We start from the raw sequence: 21,107 nt of genomic DNA, 5'->3' as shown, positions 1-21,107 counted from the left end.
AGGTGAGTGGCCAGTTTAGATGAGTCCCCTTCCTCCAATCAAAGTGAGATGAGAGGGGTATGCAATGCATGTGCCACACCCTTGTCCCAAACAGCACTGTGGAAACTTTGCCATGCTGCTGCAATGAAGCCCAATCTTTCTCCAGAAAAATTCAGGGAAAAGTGACAAGTGAGCAGAGCTGGGACAAGGTCCTCCAGCAGCCAAGGCTGAGACACCAAAGTGCGCCCCTCCATCCCTCCCACCCCAGCCGTCACACACGGATTGCTGTTAGACTAAGAGGGCCACCGGGCCCACAACCTCCCCAACACCTTAATATCTAGTTATCTGGCTTGCAGTCACTGCTATGTATCCCCTTTTCTTATTTCTTTCTGCTTCATACACAATTAGGAATGACAGCTGAATGAATTGTGCGCCCCCTCCTACACTGCGCCCTGAGGCTGGAGCCTCTCCAGCCTATGCCTCGGCCCGGCCCTGCAAGTGAGCATAAAAAAAGAAAAAGCCTCTGTTCCTGTGCCTCACATATGTCTGCTGGTAAACTTACATCAGATGACACAGAAGATAGTTGTGCCGTGCCTCTGCCTCATCATGTATGAAGTGTCTTAATTGTGGATCATGTCTTAGTCCTCTTTTAGACACCAATCAGCTTTCTTTCTTATTAGTAGGTCATATTATGATATGTTAGAAGGATACTGACTTCCTGCCAGGAGAGGAACAAACAATAGTATTCAGAATCAGTTGTAACAGTGACAATGGAGTTCATTTCACTTTATGAAAATTGATAAGGTGTAAAGTATATTTCAGAGGCTAGAACGGCTCTGTCTAGACATTAGAAGATCAGCACCTGATCTGACGTATAGTGCAAGATTGGGCAGATTATTTGTGTAGGTATCACTAAAAATCTAGATAAAACCCCACCACAAGTTGGAGTTTATGGCTCCGTATTTTAATCTAGACTGTATACAAGCGTTCCTGCATGACTTCAGACAATCAAATAATGGAGTGATATCTATGGCTCCACCCACTGTATTTGATGGAAAAATTAATGCAATTTTTGTATTTGCATAGGAATTAAAAATACAAGATGAGAGGAGGCGCCTTATCTTGTTGAGAGGTTAAGATTTTTATTGTTAGACACCAATAAAACAACGAGTTTCATGGGATCTGCCCGTTTCCTCAGGTCAATACAAGACAGTGTCTGAGCTATGTATCTCTTTTTCAGAGCGCCAAAATGCTACTTTGACCAAACCGAGTCATCATAACCGAGTGGAGATGGTCCTTCTCCAAATGCCCTAAATTGTGGTTTTCTTGAGCAATCCACATTTGTTGTGAGTACTTGTTATTTCTTTACATTTACCATTTCTCAGAAATACTACACTATTGCCGCTCCTGGTGCTCTTTTTGTCTCCTTTTCTTACCGCTGCCTGGGTTTCCAAGCCTGAAATTCATCTACCAGACCTCCCAGAATTGGAATTAATAGTATGTCAATAATTCCTGCTTTAATAACTCCAGTTTCAGATTTCCCTTGTGAAACTGGAGATAGTGTGTAAAATATTCTTAGCAATTAAACACCATTACTAAAGCCTTGGTTTTTTTGGAACTGTGGATCAAATTAACTATGAAATTATAGTACACTTTACCCGTTCAGCACACTTACTTTCTGCTAAAACTATCCCTTTCCAGGTCACGAGGTAAATTAATTAATCCCTGGAAATTACGTGCTGAAAAGTCAGGAGATGTTGAAGCATTTTACGATTTCAGAGGCTCCCTGACACTAAATGAAAAATACAAAGCTGTTATTTGTCTCATAAAAGAAGCTTCTTTGTGTACCTCATGAAGTCCTTCATTTCATTCTGTGGTGTCGTGTTCCTCCGCGTATGCGAAGCAAGGAGATCCTAGCCCAGTGCTCAGAAAGGAGCTGGTTCTGACTGCAGCCACAGAATGGCATGTGCTGTGAATTCATGAACAGTAACACACGTTTGGAAATCCCAGGCTGAACTCCTCACCCTTGGAGGATTGCAAATGATGTAACATGTCTGGCATGGCTCATTCATTGCAGCTTCTTCTGAGCAGCACTTGCTCACTCAATCGTGCACTGAAATTTCTGTATTGATAATGCAATACTGGTATGGTACAGCATTTGTATTCTTAAGCAGGACCCCTAGACAATACAGCGTCCAGTCCATGAGAACAATGCACTTCATATACAAAGTGTATGCTAATGAACCATTAACATATGGGCAAATGTTATATTTGATACAGCCCTGTCACTCTTAATATGTCATGAACACATTTTACAAGGAATCGGTTTTGTCTTGAGTTAGATATAGCTCAAGGCAAATGGGGTGAGGGAACTTAGAGAAATAGGACAGAAATGTTTCCTAGGGTCTCAAAGTAGAAGTAGTATTATTAGCTACACTTTATAATGCAGCTTGTAGTCTTATAGAGACCATCCTGAAAATGAGCTATTTGCTAGGGAAAAAAAAATGTTACTAATGCTACTCAGCGTGCATGAAAAAGAGGTGCAAAAAACAATGTTTTCAGTATAGGCGCCCAAACTTATGCCACAACAGGCGCCCAAATGTCCTGCCTCCTGCTAGGCATATGCTTATGCTATAAGGTATTTGTAATTGATGTACCGTATGTAATTTTATATAAACATGTGATGGAGGAGAGGCTCCATGGCTTAACAGTGAAATGATCAAAACACAACTTGCAGTTAAGGTGGGAAGATATTAGATTGGATATCTCCTGCAATCTGATCAAATATTGAATGGAAGATTGTGACAAGCCTCAAGACTACTCACATCTAAGTAATGCATATTATTACAGTAGGTAAGTAGGGCGCAATAGGAATTAAGACAGTGGCCCATTTGCAATTAACTTTTTCTCCTGAGTTTTCTCCTAGGTGATCTTTTTAAACTTGTCAAAAAAAATGTCTTTTAAGCCACCAAAGGCAAAACACAACTCAAAATTATTTTGATAGTCCTTTTTCGCCTACTTTTTGATACTTTTTTAGTTGAAAAGTGCTGGAAAGATATTTTAAATCAAAGATGAAAAATTATCTCCTTGGAGAAAACTCAGGTGAAAAAGCGAATTGCATATGGACCAGTGTATTTCTACTTTAGCTGGAGTTCTACTTTAAGTTGTTTGCCCACAGTACTGTATTATGCTTCCAGGGAAGTGAGAGACATTTTATGGAACAAAGCGCATAAAGAAAGCATGGGGAAAATGAGAGTACCAGAAACCAAACCATAGAAACCCTAACATCCTCCCTTGTGCATCATGGCACCAATCTAGCAACACGGATTAACTGATAATTGTGGTACCATCCTGGCATCATAATGGCAACAGTGCACCCTTTCTGGTCCCAAAACATACAGAACTTAACACCAACCACAGTGACAGAGGCCACAAGAAGTAAGAAAATTTAGAAAATAGACATTTCACCTGTGAGAGACATTGTTCATGATCAACGGTAGAACTATTTTACCTATACAGGGCAACTTGCGGTGTTTAAAATTAACCTGTGTCTAACTGTATGGTGTGAGACTCAGGTCTGAGTCATAAATTGGGCCCGCCCCTCCCTCTATAACGCCCAATGGCCAATTTTACTTGTCATGTGATATTGGTGACAAGATTCCTCCGTCCCCGCCCTTTGAATGCCAATGGAAATAAGTCAGTGAGAAATTAATGGGTGGGCACAATTTTAGACCCGGGTTTGAGTTTCCTGAAAAGTTGAACACAGGTTTCTAAAACAAATCATATGCCTGAAGAATTTCAGAACATGAAATCTCACATATTTCCCCAATAATAATGTGCATGTAGCTAAGCTTCCTGTCAATTTAAAAGATTTAAATCTGTATTTTGTACTCACTCAGTACACAATACATTGTTGTCATGATGAGCTGCTGTGATGTGACCTGAATGCAGTGATAAATGCACTGTGAACTACTTGCTCTACATATGATATATATATATATATATATTTGGAGGCACAAACAGGAAAAGCCTGCTCTTTTGAAACTGGCTGGTATCCAAATACAGTATAATTTGTTTGTTGCAATGCCATACACAGAAAAAATGGGTCAATATTGTAATCTCAAAATACTTTAACTTAATTATAACCATTGCATAGATTGTGCCTCACGAATATTATAGGGATGTGGTAAGCTGCTTGCACATCTGCAGAACAGCTGCATAATAAAATAAAAGTAATGACAAAGGTGCCACACGCTTGTTGTCACAGAAACACTCACTACTACCACTAATATTACTTCAATTTAAATTTTATTGAAGGCTGAACTTTTGACAATATCATTATTTGGCCCCTGAAGTGTCATTTGTTTTATAAGAATAAATCCTCAGGAAGGTGTATTTGCATAGCTGAGTGGGGAGTGCAGTGCAGGGAGTGGTAGTCACAGGTTTTTTTTTATAGCACTGTTGCACCTCCTTTCATACATACCACTTGTATGATCAGAAAGTGTGATGATGTCATCAAATCAATCTTCTGCCAGGTATTCTACACACTGGGTAATGGAAAGCTCACATATACAACATGTTGCTCCGTAAGGGCTCATTTACATAAAAAAAGGCAACAGACCAATCTGTTGGTTGCTCCGTAAGGGCTCATTTACATAAAAAAGGCAACAGACCAATCTGTTGGTTGCTCTGTAATGCTAGGTACACACCATACAATTTTCTGTTAGATTATTCTGTTAGATTTACCTACAACATGGAAAAAAGCTATCTGGCAGGTAAATCTAAGAGAAAATCTAACAGAAAATTGTATGGTGTGTACCTAGCATTAGGGCTCATTTACATAAAAAAAGGCAACAGACCAATCTGCTGATAAGTAGTACAATCCCATTCAATATGACCTTCAGTAGCCTCTTCTGATTCCATGTGCAGCTGCTCTTACCCCCATGCACAACAGACCCCCCACCCACCCACCACCACCCCTCCCAATGACAGCAGCTAACTTATCCCATGCACAGCCTCTGTTTTCAGCTTTTCTTTGCCATTTAAAGCCTGGTCTTCCATAGAGCTCATGTCCAACCTTGCACCTTTGGCATTAGCTCAAGCAAACCACAGCCTGTAACTGTCAGGTGATGACATCACCAGGAAAAGGAGAAGGTGTGGACAGCACAGGAGAGGGATGAAAAGATGAGTCGTGTTGAGAGACGAGGGCATGGCAAGTGTGGGATAAAACATGGCGTGGCTCCTGAAACAAAAAGTCCAACACTGGGACTAACCAAGACTCAAAGTGTTGTTAGTGGCAGCAGCCTGTACTGCTGAGGGGAAATGGTTAAATAGTACACAGTCTTGCCACCACCTTACAGTAACTGAATCATCTACTGGATTGCTTTAAAGAGAACCTGCATTGAGTAAAATTATTTAAAATAAACACATGAGGTAACTTCAAATGAAAATTACATAGTTACCTTGCTATTAGTTCCTCTCAGAAGCACACCATTTTCTTCTGACAATAATCCCTTCCAGTTCTGACAACATTTTGTCAGAATTGAAATATATCAGTTGCTGTCAGTTATTTATCAGTTGCTGTCAGTTATAGCTGAGAGGAATACTGATGTGCCCAGTAATGTCCATGTTTCCCTATTGCTCAAGTGGGCGATGTTACAGTTTAACTGTGTGCTGACCAGAAAGCTGTTATGGGGTAATGACCATTTTCAAAATGGAGGACAGAGAATTCCCTTGATCCCAGTGGACAAACAGGACGTGGGAAAGGAGAAAGAGATTGAGGAGTAGACTACACGGGAGGTAAGTATGACCTGTGTATGTTTATTTCACTTTTAATTTTCAGTACAGGTTTTCTTTAAGCCTTACCTGCTTAGAATTACTGTTTATTAATTACTTGTTTGTCCAGTTAAAGAGGCACCATAGTGAGATTATGTATAATATAGAAAATGATTCAGGACACCCATTTTTACGTTAATTATCGTGGTTTCAACATCAAAAACACTTCCCATGTCGGTATACAGTTGTGTATTGGTATGTAACTCTGCTCTGCCAGTGATGTCTAGCCTAAGCTGTTAAGATATGCAGAATTCTCCTCCCAGAGCATTCTGGGAGACCAGGTGTTGTTTCTACTGACTTTGATCTACATAGAGCATAGAGAAAAAAGACTGCACAGTGATGCACCTACCAGCAGTAAAGATGTTGCCACCTGTGATAAATTTAAGATTTTACAATGGGCAAACATTGACGAATTAAGCTATTTTATTCATTAAGCTATATTCAGTAACGTTCTTCTTTAATTTATTGGGATTCAAATAACAGGAAAAAAAAAGAGCCAGATAGTCACCTAAGGAGAGGGAAGGCTCTGGGTCTTATAGAGCCTTCCCTCTCCTCTCCCAGTTCCCTCAGTGCGGTGCTAGCTTCCCCATTTGACTCCCCTGCCGCAGGGGACTTCGGAAGTGTTCGAGAGCCGAGTCCTCCCGAAGACAGGCAGCTCCATACTGTGGAGCGGCCCATCTTCGGGAGCACCCTGGCTCCGGAAGACTTCTGAAGCCTCACTTTGATGGCGGAGACAGCAGTATTTGACCAAATTGGTTGAGTACTGCTACGGGGGAGCCAGCGCTGCAGCGGGGACTTGGAGAGGAGCGGGAAAGCTCTATAGGACCCAGAGCCCTCCCTCTCTTTAGGCAAGTAGCTGTTTTTTTTTTATTACTACAGTTTGTGGGAACCGCAGACTATTCCCCGCAAGTGTTTTTCCGCACTACATGTGTGTATGTCGGCATTTTAACACATGCATTTTTTGTTTACAGTGACCAGTGTTTTCAATGCATGCGCTGTTTAGGAAAGTAGTGCAGGTTGAATCTTTCTATCAACACTAAAACAAAACAAACACAGAACATTTATATCGTGCTTTTCTCCTGGCGGACTCAAAGCGCCAGAGCTGCAGCCACTAGGACACGTTCTATAGGCAGTAGCAGTGTTAGGGAGTCTTGCCCAAGGTCTCCTACTGAATAGGTGCTGGTTTACTGAGCATGCAGATCCGAGATTTGAACCCTGGTCTTCTGTGTCAGAGGCAGAGCCCTTAACCATGAAACTATCCAGCCACTATGCAGAATCACAAATTCCTCCTGAAAATGCAGTAGCGCCATAAAAAAAATGGCATGTGTTTTACCATTGCGGCAAAACGCTGCCGAATTGCACAAATGTGATCCCTCCCTAAGTGTATTGTTTCAGAGTTCAGCCTGAAATCCCAACATTGATGAGAAATTACCATTATTGTACCTCTGTGCTATTTGTCCTGGTACTATAGAGAGTGGTGCCTGGCCTGCAGGGTCACTGAAGAAGACTCCGGCTCACACAGAATATACCAACACACAGCTATGCATAATGAAAATCTGCAGGTAGGCCATGTCACCTGAGCAAGTTTTATAAGCAAAATGTTCCTATTTTAATGAACTGTATAATTAGTTATGGAGAGCAGCGTAAATCCTCTTGTACTCTCTTCCATGATAGAATTACACACCTGCACTATATACAAAATCTTCTGTATATAGCTACATCTGTGTCACTATTATTACAGATTTATTTTTCAATGTTAAAAGAAACACAGCGCTTACTGATCATTCTATTAACTCGTGCTAATGATCTTCATGTTTGCTTACCTCGAGTGATAAGCCTGGTGCCATGGAGATCCTAACGTCCCCTGAGATATTTGCATCATGCTGGGGTTGGGTTGGCTCTCCAGTAATTTGGCTGAATGCCAAGAATGAGGACGGGACACACTTTGCCTACGGGAATATTAAGAATTAACAGAGTAGATTAGAAAACTGGTCATGATCATCTTGAAAACTGCATTGCAATGTTTATAACATGGATATGTTAAATTGTACATTATAAAACAGCCATAATAAAATGACAATAATGCTAAGTATATTTACAAAATAATAGAAGGGTGGCCACTAATGATACAATTTGCTGAACGACCGATTACGAGCGATTGTTTGTATGAACGAACGTAAATGAAAGTTTGGGACCACTAATAGACAAAAATTTCCTAACCAATCAGATGAATGAAATCGATCCGAATTTCAGTTTGATCCCAACAATCTGATCGAGTTGGTTAGATTAATCTGATCATTGGTGGTTTTAAGCAATCATTTACGATTGTTCGTAAGAAGAGTCATTCGTAATCAATCATTCAGCAAATTGTATCATTAGTGGCCACCTAAAGACCATTCTCTAATGAAATGCTTCTTGTTCAAAGCCTAACCTAAAGAGAAACTCCGGGTAAGACATAAACTTAAAAGAGTAGAAAACTATTAGGGTAGGAACACACTAGGCGGAATCACATATGAGTTTTCCATAGCACATAGCAGAAAACGCATATGCGATTCTGCCTAGTGTGTTCCTACCCCAAGTCTGTATTGAGTGTGGTGCTTAAGTGTTGGTTAATTTGCCCTGTACATTAAAACAGTCACTAGGATGTCGTCACAGTCGAAACAGTACATTAAAACAGTCACAGCGATTATCGTCCTGGCGGATCGGTTTAGATGATAATCAGTGTTAGTCGTTTGTACCAAACGATGACAAATGATCGATTCGTTCATAATTATTCATGTGTTGCTTACTCGAACTTCTGGGTCCTCATTTTCACACTTCCTGTAATGATCTGATTGAAAGAACGTTTTTGTGGCATCACTGAATTCAAATGTGTGCCAACGTGGTTCACTCATCCCTAACCATTGGGGATACATTTTTCAAGTTTACCTGACAAGTGCAGTCTAGCATGTGTAGGGAACTTAACTCTAACAAAGTTATTATGATTGTCCTTAATTATTTATTTTTTTACATTTTAAGATTTATATAAAAAAAAAAAACCTGTGTGCCCACTACCCCTTTTGAAAACCTTTTTTGTTGTATGGGAAATCTAAATCCATGAGCAGCTCTATCACCTGAACAATACTCACCCTTGTGGTAACTAATCATTTGCCCCTTCCCCTTGCAAAGTACCCTTGTCCAATGCCAATGAGAAGGGGCTCATCTCTACCTCCAGTGCTGAGGATCTCACATTTCCTAATGTCCCCACCATAATTCAGGTCTTGTAAGGTGTCCCTGTATTTGTAATCCTCAAGGGTCCTCATTAAATCTGAAGACCTCACAATGTGTCTGTGTCCACTGTTGCAAAACTGAATAAAAAAAACAGTTAAAGCATATTTTAATTTTCCACTGATGATCCTCACTGGCCCAAATGATTAGGACCAATTAAAAATCTTGATAGGGATCTCCTGACATTGCACCCCTCTTGTATAATATCCACCAATGTCAAAGATCATGTAAGCTAATATCGTTCACATGGCAAAACTCCACACTTGTGGGCTTGCATTTCTAGACATTGCTGATGATGTGGCAGGGTGATACAGTTAGGTTATGTAAGTAGAGGCTACTAATTCAAAGAAACCTACCAAAGTCATGTGCGTTTTGAGCGGCTAAGGAGTTTGAACCTGTCTGCAAGAGATTCTCAGGAACAGTATAACATGATAACTAGGTCATGACTGAGAACCACATTTTCGCTGGGTCTTTCTGTGCTAATTACTTGTGGCTGGGGGTGTAGCTAGATTTGCTTAGCATGGAACTTCTATTCTTTTTTGTTCACTCTTGTGCAATCCTACGGTAAGGTTCCAGGGAAAATGGAAAGCAAACATATTAACCATTTCATATCTTTTTTTTTTATTTAGACAGGATTTTATGCTTATAATGGTAAGGCAAATGTATTGGTGCAGCGGTAAAAGTATGAAAGTAATTCCACTGCCATTTTTTGAAGCACAGATATGATTATGCAATCTGGTAGCATAGTAACCACATAGACCAAATGCTATATTTTGCATTAAATAAGGACTATGTCATTAGATTTCCGATTCTAGGAAGCCCTGTTAAAGGATTTAACTGTAGGCTCAATGAGGGGGGCTGCAGTCTTGAATCTCCATAGTGTTAAGGCTGAAATTGGCTATGCTATGCTAAAATGTAAAGGACCTCTGTCGTGAAAAATCTAAAAATGTAAAATACATGTATACATATACAAATAAGAAGTACGTTTCTTCCAGAGTACAATGAGCCATAAATTACTTTTCTCCTATGTTGCTGTCACTTACAGCAAGTAGTAGAAATCGAACATTACCAACAGATTTTGGACTAGCCCATCTTCTCATGGGGGGTTCTCAGGGTTTTATTTTTTAAAGTACTTAGTGAATGGCAGTTGCTCTGTCCAACTGCCAAAGAAGTGTATGGTGAGCAGGCACTCTGGCCAACATCAGTGTATAAATCTTTTTAAGGGAATGTCTTTATAAAGAATAAAGGCCATGCTGAGAATCCCCCATGAAGAGATGGACTACTACTATTGTAAGAGACAGCAACATAGGAGAAAAGTAATGTATGGCTCATTTTTCTCTGGAAGAAACGTATACTTCTTATTTGTATGTGTTTTAAATTTTAAGATTTTCGAGACAGTTCCTCTTTAAGTATCAGATACCAACTACGATAATAAAAGAGATTATATAAATATAAGTTCTGGAAACAGATTAGGAAAACGATAAAGCTTAATGCTGGACTTCAAGCTACCCACAAATAGAGGATGGTCTGATGCAGAAGCACAATATGCTTTAGCAGTGGCATAGTTAAGGAGCTGTGGGCCCCGATGCAAGTTTTACAATGGGGTCCCCCAAGCACTCTATACATAACAATTGATACGGCACACCAAAACCTGCCAATGGCAACTACAGTGCTAGAGGTGCAAGAAGGGGATGGGGAACAGTTTGTTAATGATTACCACTGTTCAAAGTATCTATAGAAGTGATTATTACGAGCACAGGACAAATAGAGAGCTAATATTGTAGTTGAGGGAGGGCCCTTCGGGGGCCCCTATGGCCCAAGGGCCCCGATGCAGTCACAACCTCTGCAACCCCCATTGCTATGCCCTTGTGCTTTAGAGTTTACTATGAAAAAAAACCACTTCTGGCATTCCAGAGCAGAAAGAACTGCAATTTATAGAAAACATTCAAACTTATTAAAGCGGATCCGAGATGAAAAAGTAACTATAACAAGTAACTTGTCTATATATCTTATCTAAAGTCGTGATAGTTTACACAGCATATCTAGCTGCACAGAGCTTCAATAGAATATGATTAATTATTCCTGTGATACAATGAGAGTGGCCATGTTCTGTTTGTAATCATTACACAGGTAATCTGCAACTGCTTCTCCAGCCCTCAGATCACTCTCCCCTCCTCCTCCCTCCTCCCATCTGCCTCTGAAATCACTGGCTAGTAGCCTCCTCCTCCTCCTCCTGCCCAGACTGAGCTTCCATAAGCCCTGGCTACATGGGTCTGAGTGCCTTGGCGTTTTGGAGAAGCTGTGGGCGAGGCTTGTTTAGTTTATAGGGAATTAGAGTATTAAAACAAAAAGAAAAAAGTATTTGGCTTGAGGAATGCCCTATAAACTATATATAAGGAACACAATCATGCAATGTGTAAAAGTTCATCTCGGATCCACTTTAAGTCACTTTTCACAAAACAGCACTCTACTAGTGGTATATGCAGCAAATCCACATGACATTATTGCCCAATCTAGACCAGGAGGCTGACATTGCAAGTATATAGGCACCTTTAGAACCTAGCACAGCCTATATCTGGGTTAATCTTCCTTTTATTTAGAGTCCTCAGCCCAAGAGGTCTATACATTTAGTATGCATAGGCGCTCTTTGCTATTAGAAAGGTTCTTTGAGGACCATTGTCATGCTTATTTAAGAATTGTACATCAATGCTTATGCATATAAAACACTGAAGGGCTAGGTGGCACTTACTGGTTACTGGAGTGACAGAAAAGACTGTTCTGCTATGTTAATAAGGATTTGTATGCTTCCCAGATGGCAAGATAAACTGTAACTGTACATGAATTTGAAGTTCAGCCTGTGTTTGCATTGATTAAAGGAGGAACTGGGTAAAGGCTATATAAAACTAATTCAACTGGCTACAGTATATGCATAAAAACAATTTTCCTAACATTTGCAGATGTGCTTTTACAATCGTTTTTTTAACATTTTTTTTTATTCTGTATTCAGAAGCATGTAATGATAAACATAGTTTGGTCAATTTAAAGAGAATGAAAGATGCCACAACCAACACAGGCTTGCCTGTGCCTGTATTTGGTTTTCACAGTAGGCAATTTGGCACAGGGCTACCGGTGAAGTGGAACTGGCACAATGATGTGGTGCATGGTGCTAGAAGAAGCCCCAGGTAAGTATAAAAGCTGCTTTTTCAAACCTCTCTGGTTTTCTTTAAAGAGGAACTGTAGTGAAAATAACAATGAATAAAATTGCTAATTTTTACACTATTCAGTTATAAATTATTTAGTCAGCCTTTGCCCATCTTTCCTCTCCCTGATTTACATTTTTACATTTATCACTGGTGGGGACATCTTTAGTTCTGCAAGGTGATCTCAGTGGAATGTTTGTTTACTAATGGCCCATACTCACAGCTCCTCGCCAGGTCCCTCCGCGTACACACGCGGAAGAGGGACCAGCGGCTCGACGGAAGCTGTCCCCGACGTTCCTCCTCCCCCCGCCGGAAGCTCTGCATACCTCAATGGAGGTTTCTGTCGCTAGTCCGCGTACTCACGCGGACTAGCGACAGCTGCGGCGGACTGTCGCCAGGCGATTGAACATTTCAATCGCCTGGCGACATCAGCGACGGGCAACAGTTCGGGGTGCGCGCCCATTCAACGGCCCATACTCACGAGCGACCTGTCGCCGCAACACGCGCGCCCCGCGTGTTGCGGCGACATTTGTAGCCCGTGAGTATGGGCCATAAGAGTTCTATCCACAGAGGAAGATATTGCTTGCTTGGCAGTTGGAAAAAGCTGTTATTTCCCACAGTGCAACGAGGTTCACAGGCAGAAAACTGTCAGGACCATAGTCATGACATCACACTGCTGGAGGGGTTTCACCACAATATCAGCCCTACAGACCCCCAATGATGATCCATCTGAGAAAACGTAAAGATTCCCCGTGGGAAAGCGAGTATCGGCTACTGATGATATTCAATGCTTGGTTAAAGTTCCTCCTTAAACTAACTGCTCCCTTGCCCTCCCTATAGCCACAACGGTTAAGTTTAAATGATCAATAAGTTAGCAGATATGGCTACAGGTTCTTCTAGCCATATCTGCTAACCCTATTACGATTGTATTGACCTGAGGAAGTAGGCATAGCCTGAGAAATGCATCGTCTTCGCGAGTTCGCGTATGTATAAATAAATTAAAATTTTTCAGTGCATCATTGAGGTAAGTTTTATCTTACGGCTTTTAAAATGGTTCTAATTATTATTATTATTTTTTTTTTGGGGGGGGGGGGTGTCTTCCTCCTCCCTTTATATTCTAAACCCCTGATGAGGGTTGTTGTTTGTGATTAGTATGATATGGTGGAGATGGTACATCATGCTCCCATACTCTTCATATGATATGAGAGCCTTCCCATCATTGTGGTTACCCACAGAGTTGTGGCAGTCACAACAATGGTATGTTGTTGCATTTAATCATTTAAACTTAATTTATATGGCAAAAGGGAAGGTGAGGAAGGAGCTAGTTTTATATAAGAAAGCAGAGGCAGCTATAGCAGAGAGCCATCAAATTTGGCCCTCAAGTGGTTTCTCCAGTTTGCATTGTGTTTGGTCCAGCTTTAGACCACCAGGGAAGCTATATTGGGGGTTCAGCCCTAAATCACCAGGGAAGCCATAAGGGGGAGGAAGTGGGAAAGCACAAGACACCAGGGAACTGCAGAGGGGAGAGAGGGGAGTTAGTAGACACCAGGCAGGAAACTGTAAAAGGGAGGGAGGTGGCCACTAGACATTGAGGTTGGCCCGCAACTTGGTCCCATTATTCAATTTTGTCCCACTTTGAGTTTGAAACCCCTACTGCTGATCTCTTCAGCAGTTGAACTTTCTCCTCTCTTCTTGCACAGGCAAGGATCTCATTACTAAGCAGGAGGAAAGGTGAGGGATTGGTAGAACCACTGCTATTTTGTGCCTCACTAACACCAAATCTCAGGGAGTTCTACATACAAAATAGGCAAAGGTTTTGGGTACAAGGAAGTTTTTAACTGGAGGTATGGTTAGAAGACTCTGAGGACACCTTGGAATGCTTCGGCCTTTGGCAACCACCTACCTTAGCCCCTTCCAAATGCCGGTCTTGGGTGGTTGGGCTACATAGTATGCAGCCTTACAATTAATTCACTTTTTAACATACTGTGTATGACACTGGCTCACTTTAATCCTTTAAATGACAGAATAGTTGCTGTACTTGTGTCTAAAGTATGCCGTCAGTCAACATGAGGTAATGGAGAGGGAGTGTTCAGAAACAACTTTTATCTGGAAATGGAATGCATATTAGTCAAACTATTAAGGTGTTGTTTTGGGTGATTCTGACAGCCACTTATTTTAAAGTTAAATTCCAGCCATGAATCTAAACATACAGTAACTTAGTAAGTGCTGTCCCCGATGTTACCTTTTTATTGCTTAGGGCCTGAGCCCAATACAGTTGTGTTCACTTTTCAGTTACACATCAACGTTACAGATGCTGAAAAGTGTACAGTAGCAGACACAAATGCGTTAGTGGGCTCATGCTCTAAACGAGGCCTCTGAAGTAAATTATATTCAGGACAAGAGCAATTTTCACTGCCCATTCATTTCCCATTGACTTACATAGACAAAGATCTACTCCACAAAACTTTACGTGGTTAAAATCTGGTCATATGACTTGATAAGAGTTAGCAGCAGTCTGTGACAGGGGGTTACACTGCTTGGTTTAGCTACTGTACAGCTAGACCAAAGGTTGGCAAGTTGAGGAACTGTAGTACTCTAAAGACCTGTAAGCTAGTAGTGTGTCTGTACAGCACTCAGTTTTGAACTGTTTCCCAAGGGATTGAATCCAGATCTCTGCAGGTGACAGTAATTGTGCTTGTGTACGCACCTTTAGAGAAAAAAGTTGAAGATCCCTATTAGGTAAGTGTAACGATTGTGGAATCGTATTCGCAGTCAGCGCACCAGACGTGCGCTGACGCGGCGGATTTCCTCCACAAGCGTATATTTGAGGACACCCAGGCTAGGTGCTATGCACCCGCAGAGGGCAATTCCCTCCGGCAGATGGCGCTGTGGAGTGCAGGCGAACACAGTCGCTGCACAGCCACAGATGCCAGACGGGAATTGTACAGATCCAGGACAAGGTACGATCAGGCAGGGCTGGATAGCCCACAAGAAACAGAGCAAAGGTACAGAACCAATGTGTGTCCACCAAACTAGTCGCCACCCAGCGACGGTGAACACACAACGGCGGAAACGAAGTGGGAATGCAATCGCAAGAATGGCGATTGCCGACAGAGACACAAGACTGAGCAAAACAGGGCACAAGGGTAGCAAAGGCACAGCAAATAATACAATGAGGAGATACGGAAAATAACAAATGCTAGCTAACCGCGAACACCGCACTCATTCGCAACAGTGCACGCGGTTATGCGCGGTCTCCACGTGATAAGCACAATAGAGACAAGCACGCCTACCTAACCATTAACAGACAAACATGAACAGAGGACGCGAGCGCTTGCTTAACGGTTACCTCACTGAGCCTCCAGCAAGTGTAGCAGACAAGACAGACACACGAAAACAGGGACAAGCGAGAGATAGGATCCACAGCACTAGCGAGAAGCGAGTGCGATCCAGGTACAGAGTAGCAGAACAGAAGGATCCACAGCACTAGCGAAAAGTGGCTAGCGCGATCCCAGGAGACAGAACAGAAGGATCCCCAGCGCTAGCGAAAAGTGGCTAGCGCGATCCCAGAAGACAGAACAGAAGGATCCCCAGTGCTAGCGAAAAGTGGCTAGCGCGATCCCAGAAGACAGAACAGAAGGATCCTCAGCGCTAGCGAAAAAGTAGCTAGCGCGATCCCAGGAGACAGAACAGAAGAGATAGCTGGTAGCAACCGCTGCACCAGCTATACTCCAAGAACAGAGATCAGAACCATTTCCTGTCGACCACCGTTGGGACAGGACAATGGCAACAGAACAAACAAACAGATAATACAACCTGACTGGGCTAGAAGGGGAGCCTAAAGCAACCCCCAGGAATTAACTATACTAGATAGCAACGGCTGACACTCCAGCAGTGTCCATCAGGAACAGACCATGGAAGGGAAATGACCAGCAAAGCCTTCTGGGAAACATAAAGCTCTTAGAGTGCCAGTCATCAAAGAAGGCAGGTAGGGGATTTGCATAACGAATGTATGCAAATTCCCCAGCAAGAGAACAGACCAGAACTTGCAATGGAAAGACAGGTCTCTGTTCCAGAGTCCTGCAGCATGCAAACCTAAACAATGATCAAAAGGCTGCCTGCCTGCGCAGGCAGCTGAGCGGATTCTCACAGTAAGTATGATGAACTATTGCTGGGTAGGGACTCATCTATCTATTACATGAGGTGTGAGGAGAGTTTAGGATAAGAATACATTCTAAAATTCTTCTTTGAACATAATTTTAAATACAGCTAGCACAGGAGTCTTAAACTCTTAACCGTTTTCAATCGAACTGGATTTATCACCCACGTCCACCCAGCAATTACTTTTTTACTTGTATTGGGGGGGGGGGGGGGTGATCGCTGGGTCCTGTGCACAGAGGGTGCCACCTCCTTACACTCCAAAGGGGGAAGGAGGAGCTGGCTGGCAATAGCACCCCTAGCGACAGCCGTGTCATTGGTGCTGGGCTGGAAAGTGCCAATGTTGGACATAGACCGACACAGGATTGAAAGGGGTAAATCTATCATCAAAGATGCACTGACTGTGCACATTTTTTTGGAGCAAATCAAAATGTACACTAGTCAGCCAAATATTAAAATTGCCTGACTAATACAGTAAATACCCCCTCAAGCTACCAATACAACTCTGCTTGCATATGTGTATCAGCGACAAGGAAACAAAGTAGCCACTGCTGAGAGAAGAACAATGTCCAGAGTTCACAAACAGATTATAAATGATCAGTGCAGAGTCCAAAAACAGAAGACGAGTCTTCAACAAAGAATAACAGCAGGCAAATCTCCACCACAATAAAATATTGGGGTCACGGCACAGCTCTGCATTCATGGATACCCAAAAAAGGAAGGAGGCTTATTAGCTGGTGACAACCCACATCATAAGGTTGTATCAATGATTTGGTAGGACATCAGGAAACAACAGTCTGTCCAGAATCCACCAATTCAGCAATGATTCATCTCAAGAATGGATATCAGTAGTAAACATCATAAAAACAAACAAACGGCAACTCTAAGTGTAAACCGTTTAATATAGAGTTTTCATAGTAAAAACAGCATAACAAATAGCATAAAAACAAAACTTACATACGGGGCCCATGCAATGGGAACCCCGAGAAAGTTGCACGCGTGTATGGGTCAGCAGTAAAGGACAGTATAAAGGTGCCGCCTGTCTCCTTCCTGACCGGTTTCGTAAAACTAGCATCATCAGGGGATACTGATATCCCCTGATGACGCTAGTTTGCGAAACCGGTCAGGAAGGAGACAGGCGGCACCTTTATACTGTCCTTTACTGCTGATCAATACACGCGTGCAACTTTCTCGGGGTTCCCATTGCATGGGCCTCGTATGTAAGTTTTGTTTTTATGCTATTTTTTATGCTGTTTTTACTATGAAAACTCTATATTAAACGGTTTACACTTAGAGTTGCCGTTTGTTTGTTTTTTGATGCTTACTACTGATATGCATTTGTGAGATGAATTATTGCTGAATTGGTGGATCCTGGACAGACTGTTGCTTCCTGTTGTCCTACCAAATCGTTGATACGACCTTATAATGTGGGTTGTCACCAGCTGGTAAGCCTCTTTCCTTTTTTTTGGGTATCCATGAATGCAGAGTTGTGCCATGACCCCAATATTTATTGTGGTGGAGATTTGCCTGCTCTTATTCTTTGTTGAAGACTCGTCTTCTGTTTTTGGACTCTGCACTGATCATTTATAATTTACCAATACAACTCCACAAGATCTCCAAAGGTGTTCTGTGGTATTTGGAATGAGGATGTTTGGAGGAGATCCTTTAAGTCCTGTAAGGTGTAAAGCCCAATCTACACGACACAATTCTTTGTGCGATTCAACCATGATTCTATTTACGATCTGATTAAATCCGACATGTCCGATCGAGATTCGATTCAATTCAATTTGCCATTGCAAAACAATGGCAAATCGAATTGAATCAAATCGAATCCCGATCGGACATGTCTGATTTAATCGGATCATAAATAGAATCGTAATCGAATCGCAGAAAGAATCTTATCATGTAGATTGGGCTTAAAGAGACTCCGTAACAAAAATTGCATCCTGTTTTTTATCATCCTACAAGTTCCAAAAGCTATTCTAATGTGTTCTGGCTAACTGCAGCACTTTATACTATCACTGTCTCTGTAATAAATCAATGTATCTTTCCCCTGTCAGACTTGTCGGCCTGTGTCTGGAAGGCTGCCAAGTTCTTCAGTGTTGTGGTTCTGCTATGAACTCACCCTTCCAGGCCTCTCTCTGCACACTGCCTGTGTGTTATTTAGATTAGAGCAGCTTCTCTCTTCTCTCTTATCTTTTACAAGCTGGATAAATCTTCCTCTGAGCTGGCTGGGCTTTCACATACTGAGGAATTACAAACAAGGGCAAAGCTGTTTGCAGGAAGAAAAGAGCAGCCTGAAACTTCAGTGCATGGGGGAAAGAAACACACAAATGATCTCTTGAGATTCAAAAGGAATGCTGTATACAGCCTGCTTGTGTATGGATGTATTTTTCTATGTGTGGACATACTGTACATCAACCTACTTCCTGTTTTGGTGGCCATTTTGTTTGTTTACAAACAAACTTTTTAAAACTGTTTTTAACCACTTTTAATGCGGCGAGGAGCGGCGAAATTGTGACAGAGGGTAATAGGAGATGTCCCCTAACGCACTGGTATGTTTACTTTTGAGCGATTTTAACAATACAGATTCTCTTTAAGATCAGTCCTTCATGGACCAGACTTCTTGGACCAGACTTGTTTTTCTAACACATCCCACAGATGGTCTATCAAAGGGAGATCTAGTGAATATGGAGACAATGAAAATGTGATTCTTCAGAACAGGCAACCTTTTTGATTGAAAGTACAATAGTTTACTAAAAATTGTACAGCCTGACAGGACTGGCAAGAAGTAGGGAGGAAAATATTTAAATCAGTACTCTGTTCCTAAAGTGTACCCTAGGCAAATATATATATATATATATATATATATATATATATATATATAAGAACAACATATACTTTTCTAAGTAGAAGGGAACCTCTTAATCTAGCATAGGCTTCCCACGTCTTCCTGGCCCTCACCGTTGCAACACGTGGATCCTTGGAACATATCCAAACAAGAGCCTGTTAGATATGCTACATGACCACACTCCTCTACAGGCAACAGGGTGGTCGTACTGTTTCCACACTAGTACAGCCATGCCTATGCAGTAAGCTGAAGCCGCTCGTACAAGGAGCAGCTCTGTGCTTCTGCACAGCCACGGGCGTGCTTGTGTGGGTGCAGCACAGCTGCACTCATGCATGAAGAGAAGCATGGTTGCAATCTTCAGAAGGGTCCAGGGTAGAGACTATGTTATGGAGGAGGATGTGGGAAGCCTTTGGAGGATCCAGAAGCTTACATCCTCTTAAGTAAATATCTCAGCTTTTTTGATTTAGGATTGCCTGTTAGCTTCTCTTTAATCCCTTTGTATACTACAAGGGGACACACTGCAACACTGGGGGAAACAGAGGCTGCAGGGCCACTGGAAGGAGAGAAGGGGCATCCATACGGGGGATGGGACTTTTGTGGGAACCAGAGCACTTGCATTAGCAACTGACAGTGGGGAAGTAAAGGCCTGCTCGGTTTATATATGAGTCAACTGTAACTTAGTTTATACTCAGATTGCTTTACATATCAGTGTAAATTCTATCATTTAAAAGAAGCCTGCACCTACTCTAGAAGTTAACAACCTATATCTGGGCATACTCCTTTGTAAGAAATGTTCCTGAATTAGCATGCTTGACATTATGTATAAAACATAAGTTGAGGGTCTGGATTTCTTTCCATTGTATACAGTATGAGAGTACTGCTGATGTAATAGAATCAGGTATGCTGCTATCTAATAGCTATCTAATCTTTACTAGGCTTAGTTAATGCAGACATACTTCATACCGATGCAAAACAAAAAGCTAAACCAATCAATGATTCAGGACATTACAGATCTATAATTAGTGTCTACAAATACATAGGCTTCATAAGAAACATGTAAGGTCAAGGAACCTTAAACAAGACGTTTCTTTACATCGTTTAGCAATTTTTAAGTGTTTTTAGGTTAGGTGGAGAGAGGGTGAGTAAGTCTCTCTTTTATGCAAGTCATAAAGTTTACTTTTTGACATTTTCTGTGATTCAACCAGCTAAATGTTTTAGAAGTTATGTTGTGGTGCAATATTGTGGAAAATTTCTTTGTTGGGTGTGATTGTTTTGATTGCTTTGAACAAAAACATGCCACAGTGAAGAGAGATTATATATGGCCTTTATTGAATTTAAATTTGGCCTTTATTGAATTTAAATTTGGAAATGTTTGGCAACAGTACACAGTTATGGTAAACACTGTTAAATAATTTGTTCAAGCTCCTCCTTATCGCATGAAACATTTCATGATTTCAATGTACAAAGATCTGTGCAATACACAAACTATTTCTGAATCATTCTTGTTTTTATTATCTGGCATAAGACTGATTTTCTCAGATGCAGCTTGAACTGACTGTATAGCAGCCTACAAGTTGCCCAGACTCCTCCCTCTATCCCATCATCACCCACATGAGGTAGGCAGGGAGTAGCTGAGAGGGCACCAGATAGTCTCACATTGTGAACACAAAGCTCACACCACCCATCTCCTCTGTGCTGCTTCTAAATATTTTAACTCTTTGTTATCATCACTGCAGCTAAAGCTCTAAAGCTGTGTATCATTTCTTGTGTAGCTCTTCCTCGCTCTCAGGGTGATTTCCACTTACTGTTTTTTTTCT

The 21,107-nt window shown here is 41.6% G+C and overlaps 1 protein-coding gene across 15 annotated transcripts in view; it reads right to left on the bottom strand.

Moving 5' to 3' along the window:
• The window catches only part of SHROOM3 (shroom family member 3), a 460,954-nt gene that overhangs the window by 64,926 nt on the left and 374,921 nt on the right, over positions 1 to 21,107 (bottom strand). For 14 of the 15 annotated variants that reach the window (XM_068233528.1, XM_068233529.1, XM_068233530.1 and 11 more), the window contains one exon: positions 7,638 to 7,763. In XM_068233528.1, coding sequence (XP_068089629.1) covers positions 7,638 to 7,763 — 126 coding nt within the window. Of the gene's footprint in view, positions 1 to 5,441; positions 5,534 to 7,637; positions 7,764 to 21,107 lie in introns of those variants that run through there. The other variant, XM_068233541.1, reaches the window with a different exon arrangement.

This window comes from Hyperolius riggenbachi, chromosome 1 (assembly GCF_040937935.1).
Source record: "Hyperolius riggenbachi isolate aHypRig1 chromosome 1, aHypRig1.pri, whole genome shotgun sequence".
In the NCBI taxonomy this organism is placed as follows: domain Eukaryota; kingdom Metazoa; phylum Chordata; class Amphibia; order Anura; family Hyperoliidae; genus Hyperolius; species Hyperolius riggenbachi.
Note: the sequence above shows the minus strand (reverse complement) of the source record. Positions and strands in the feature narration are given on the sequence as shown.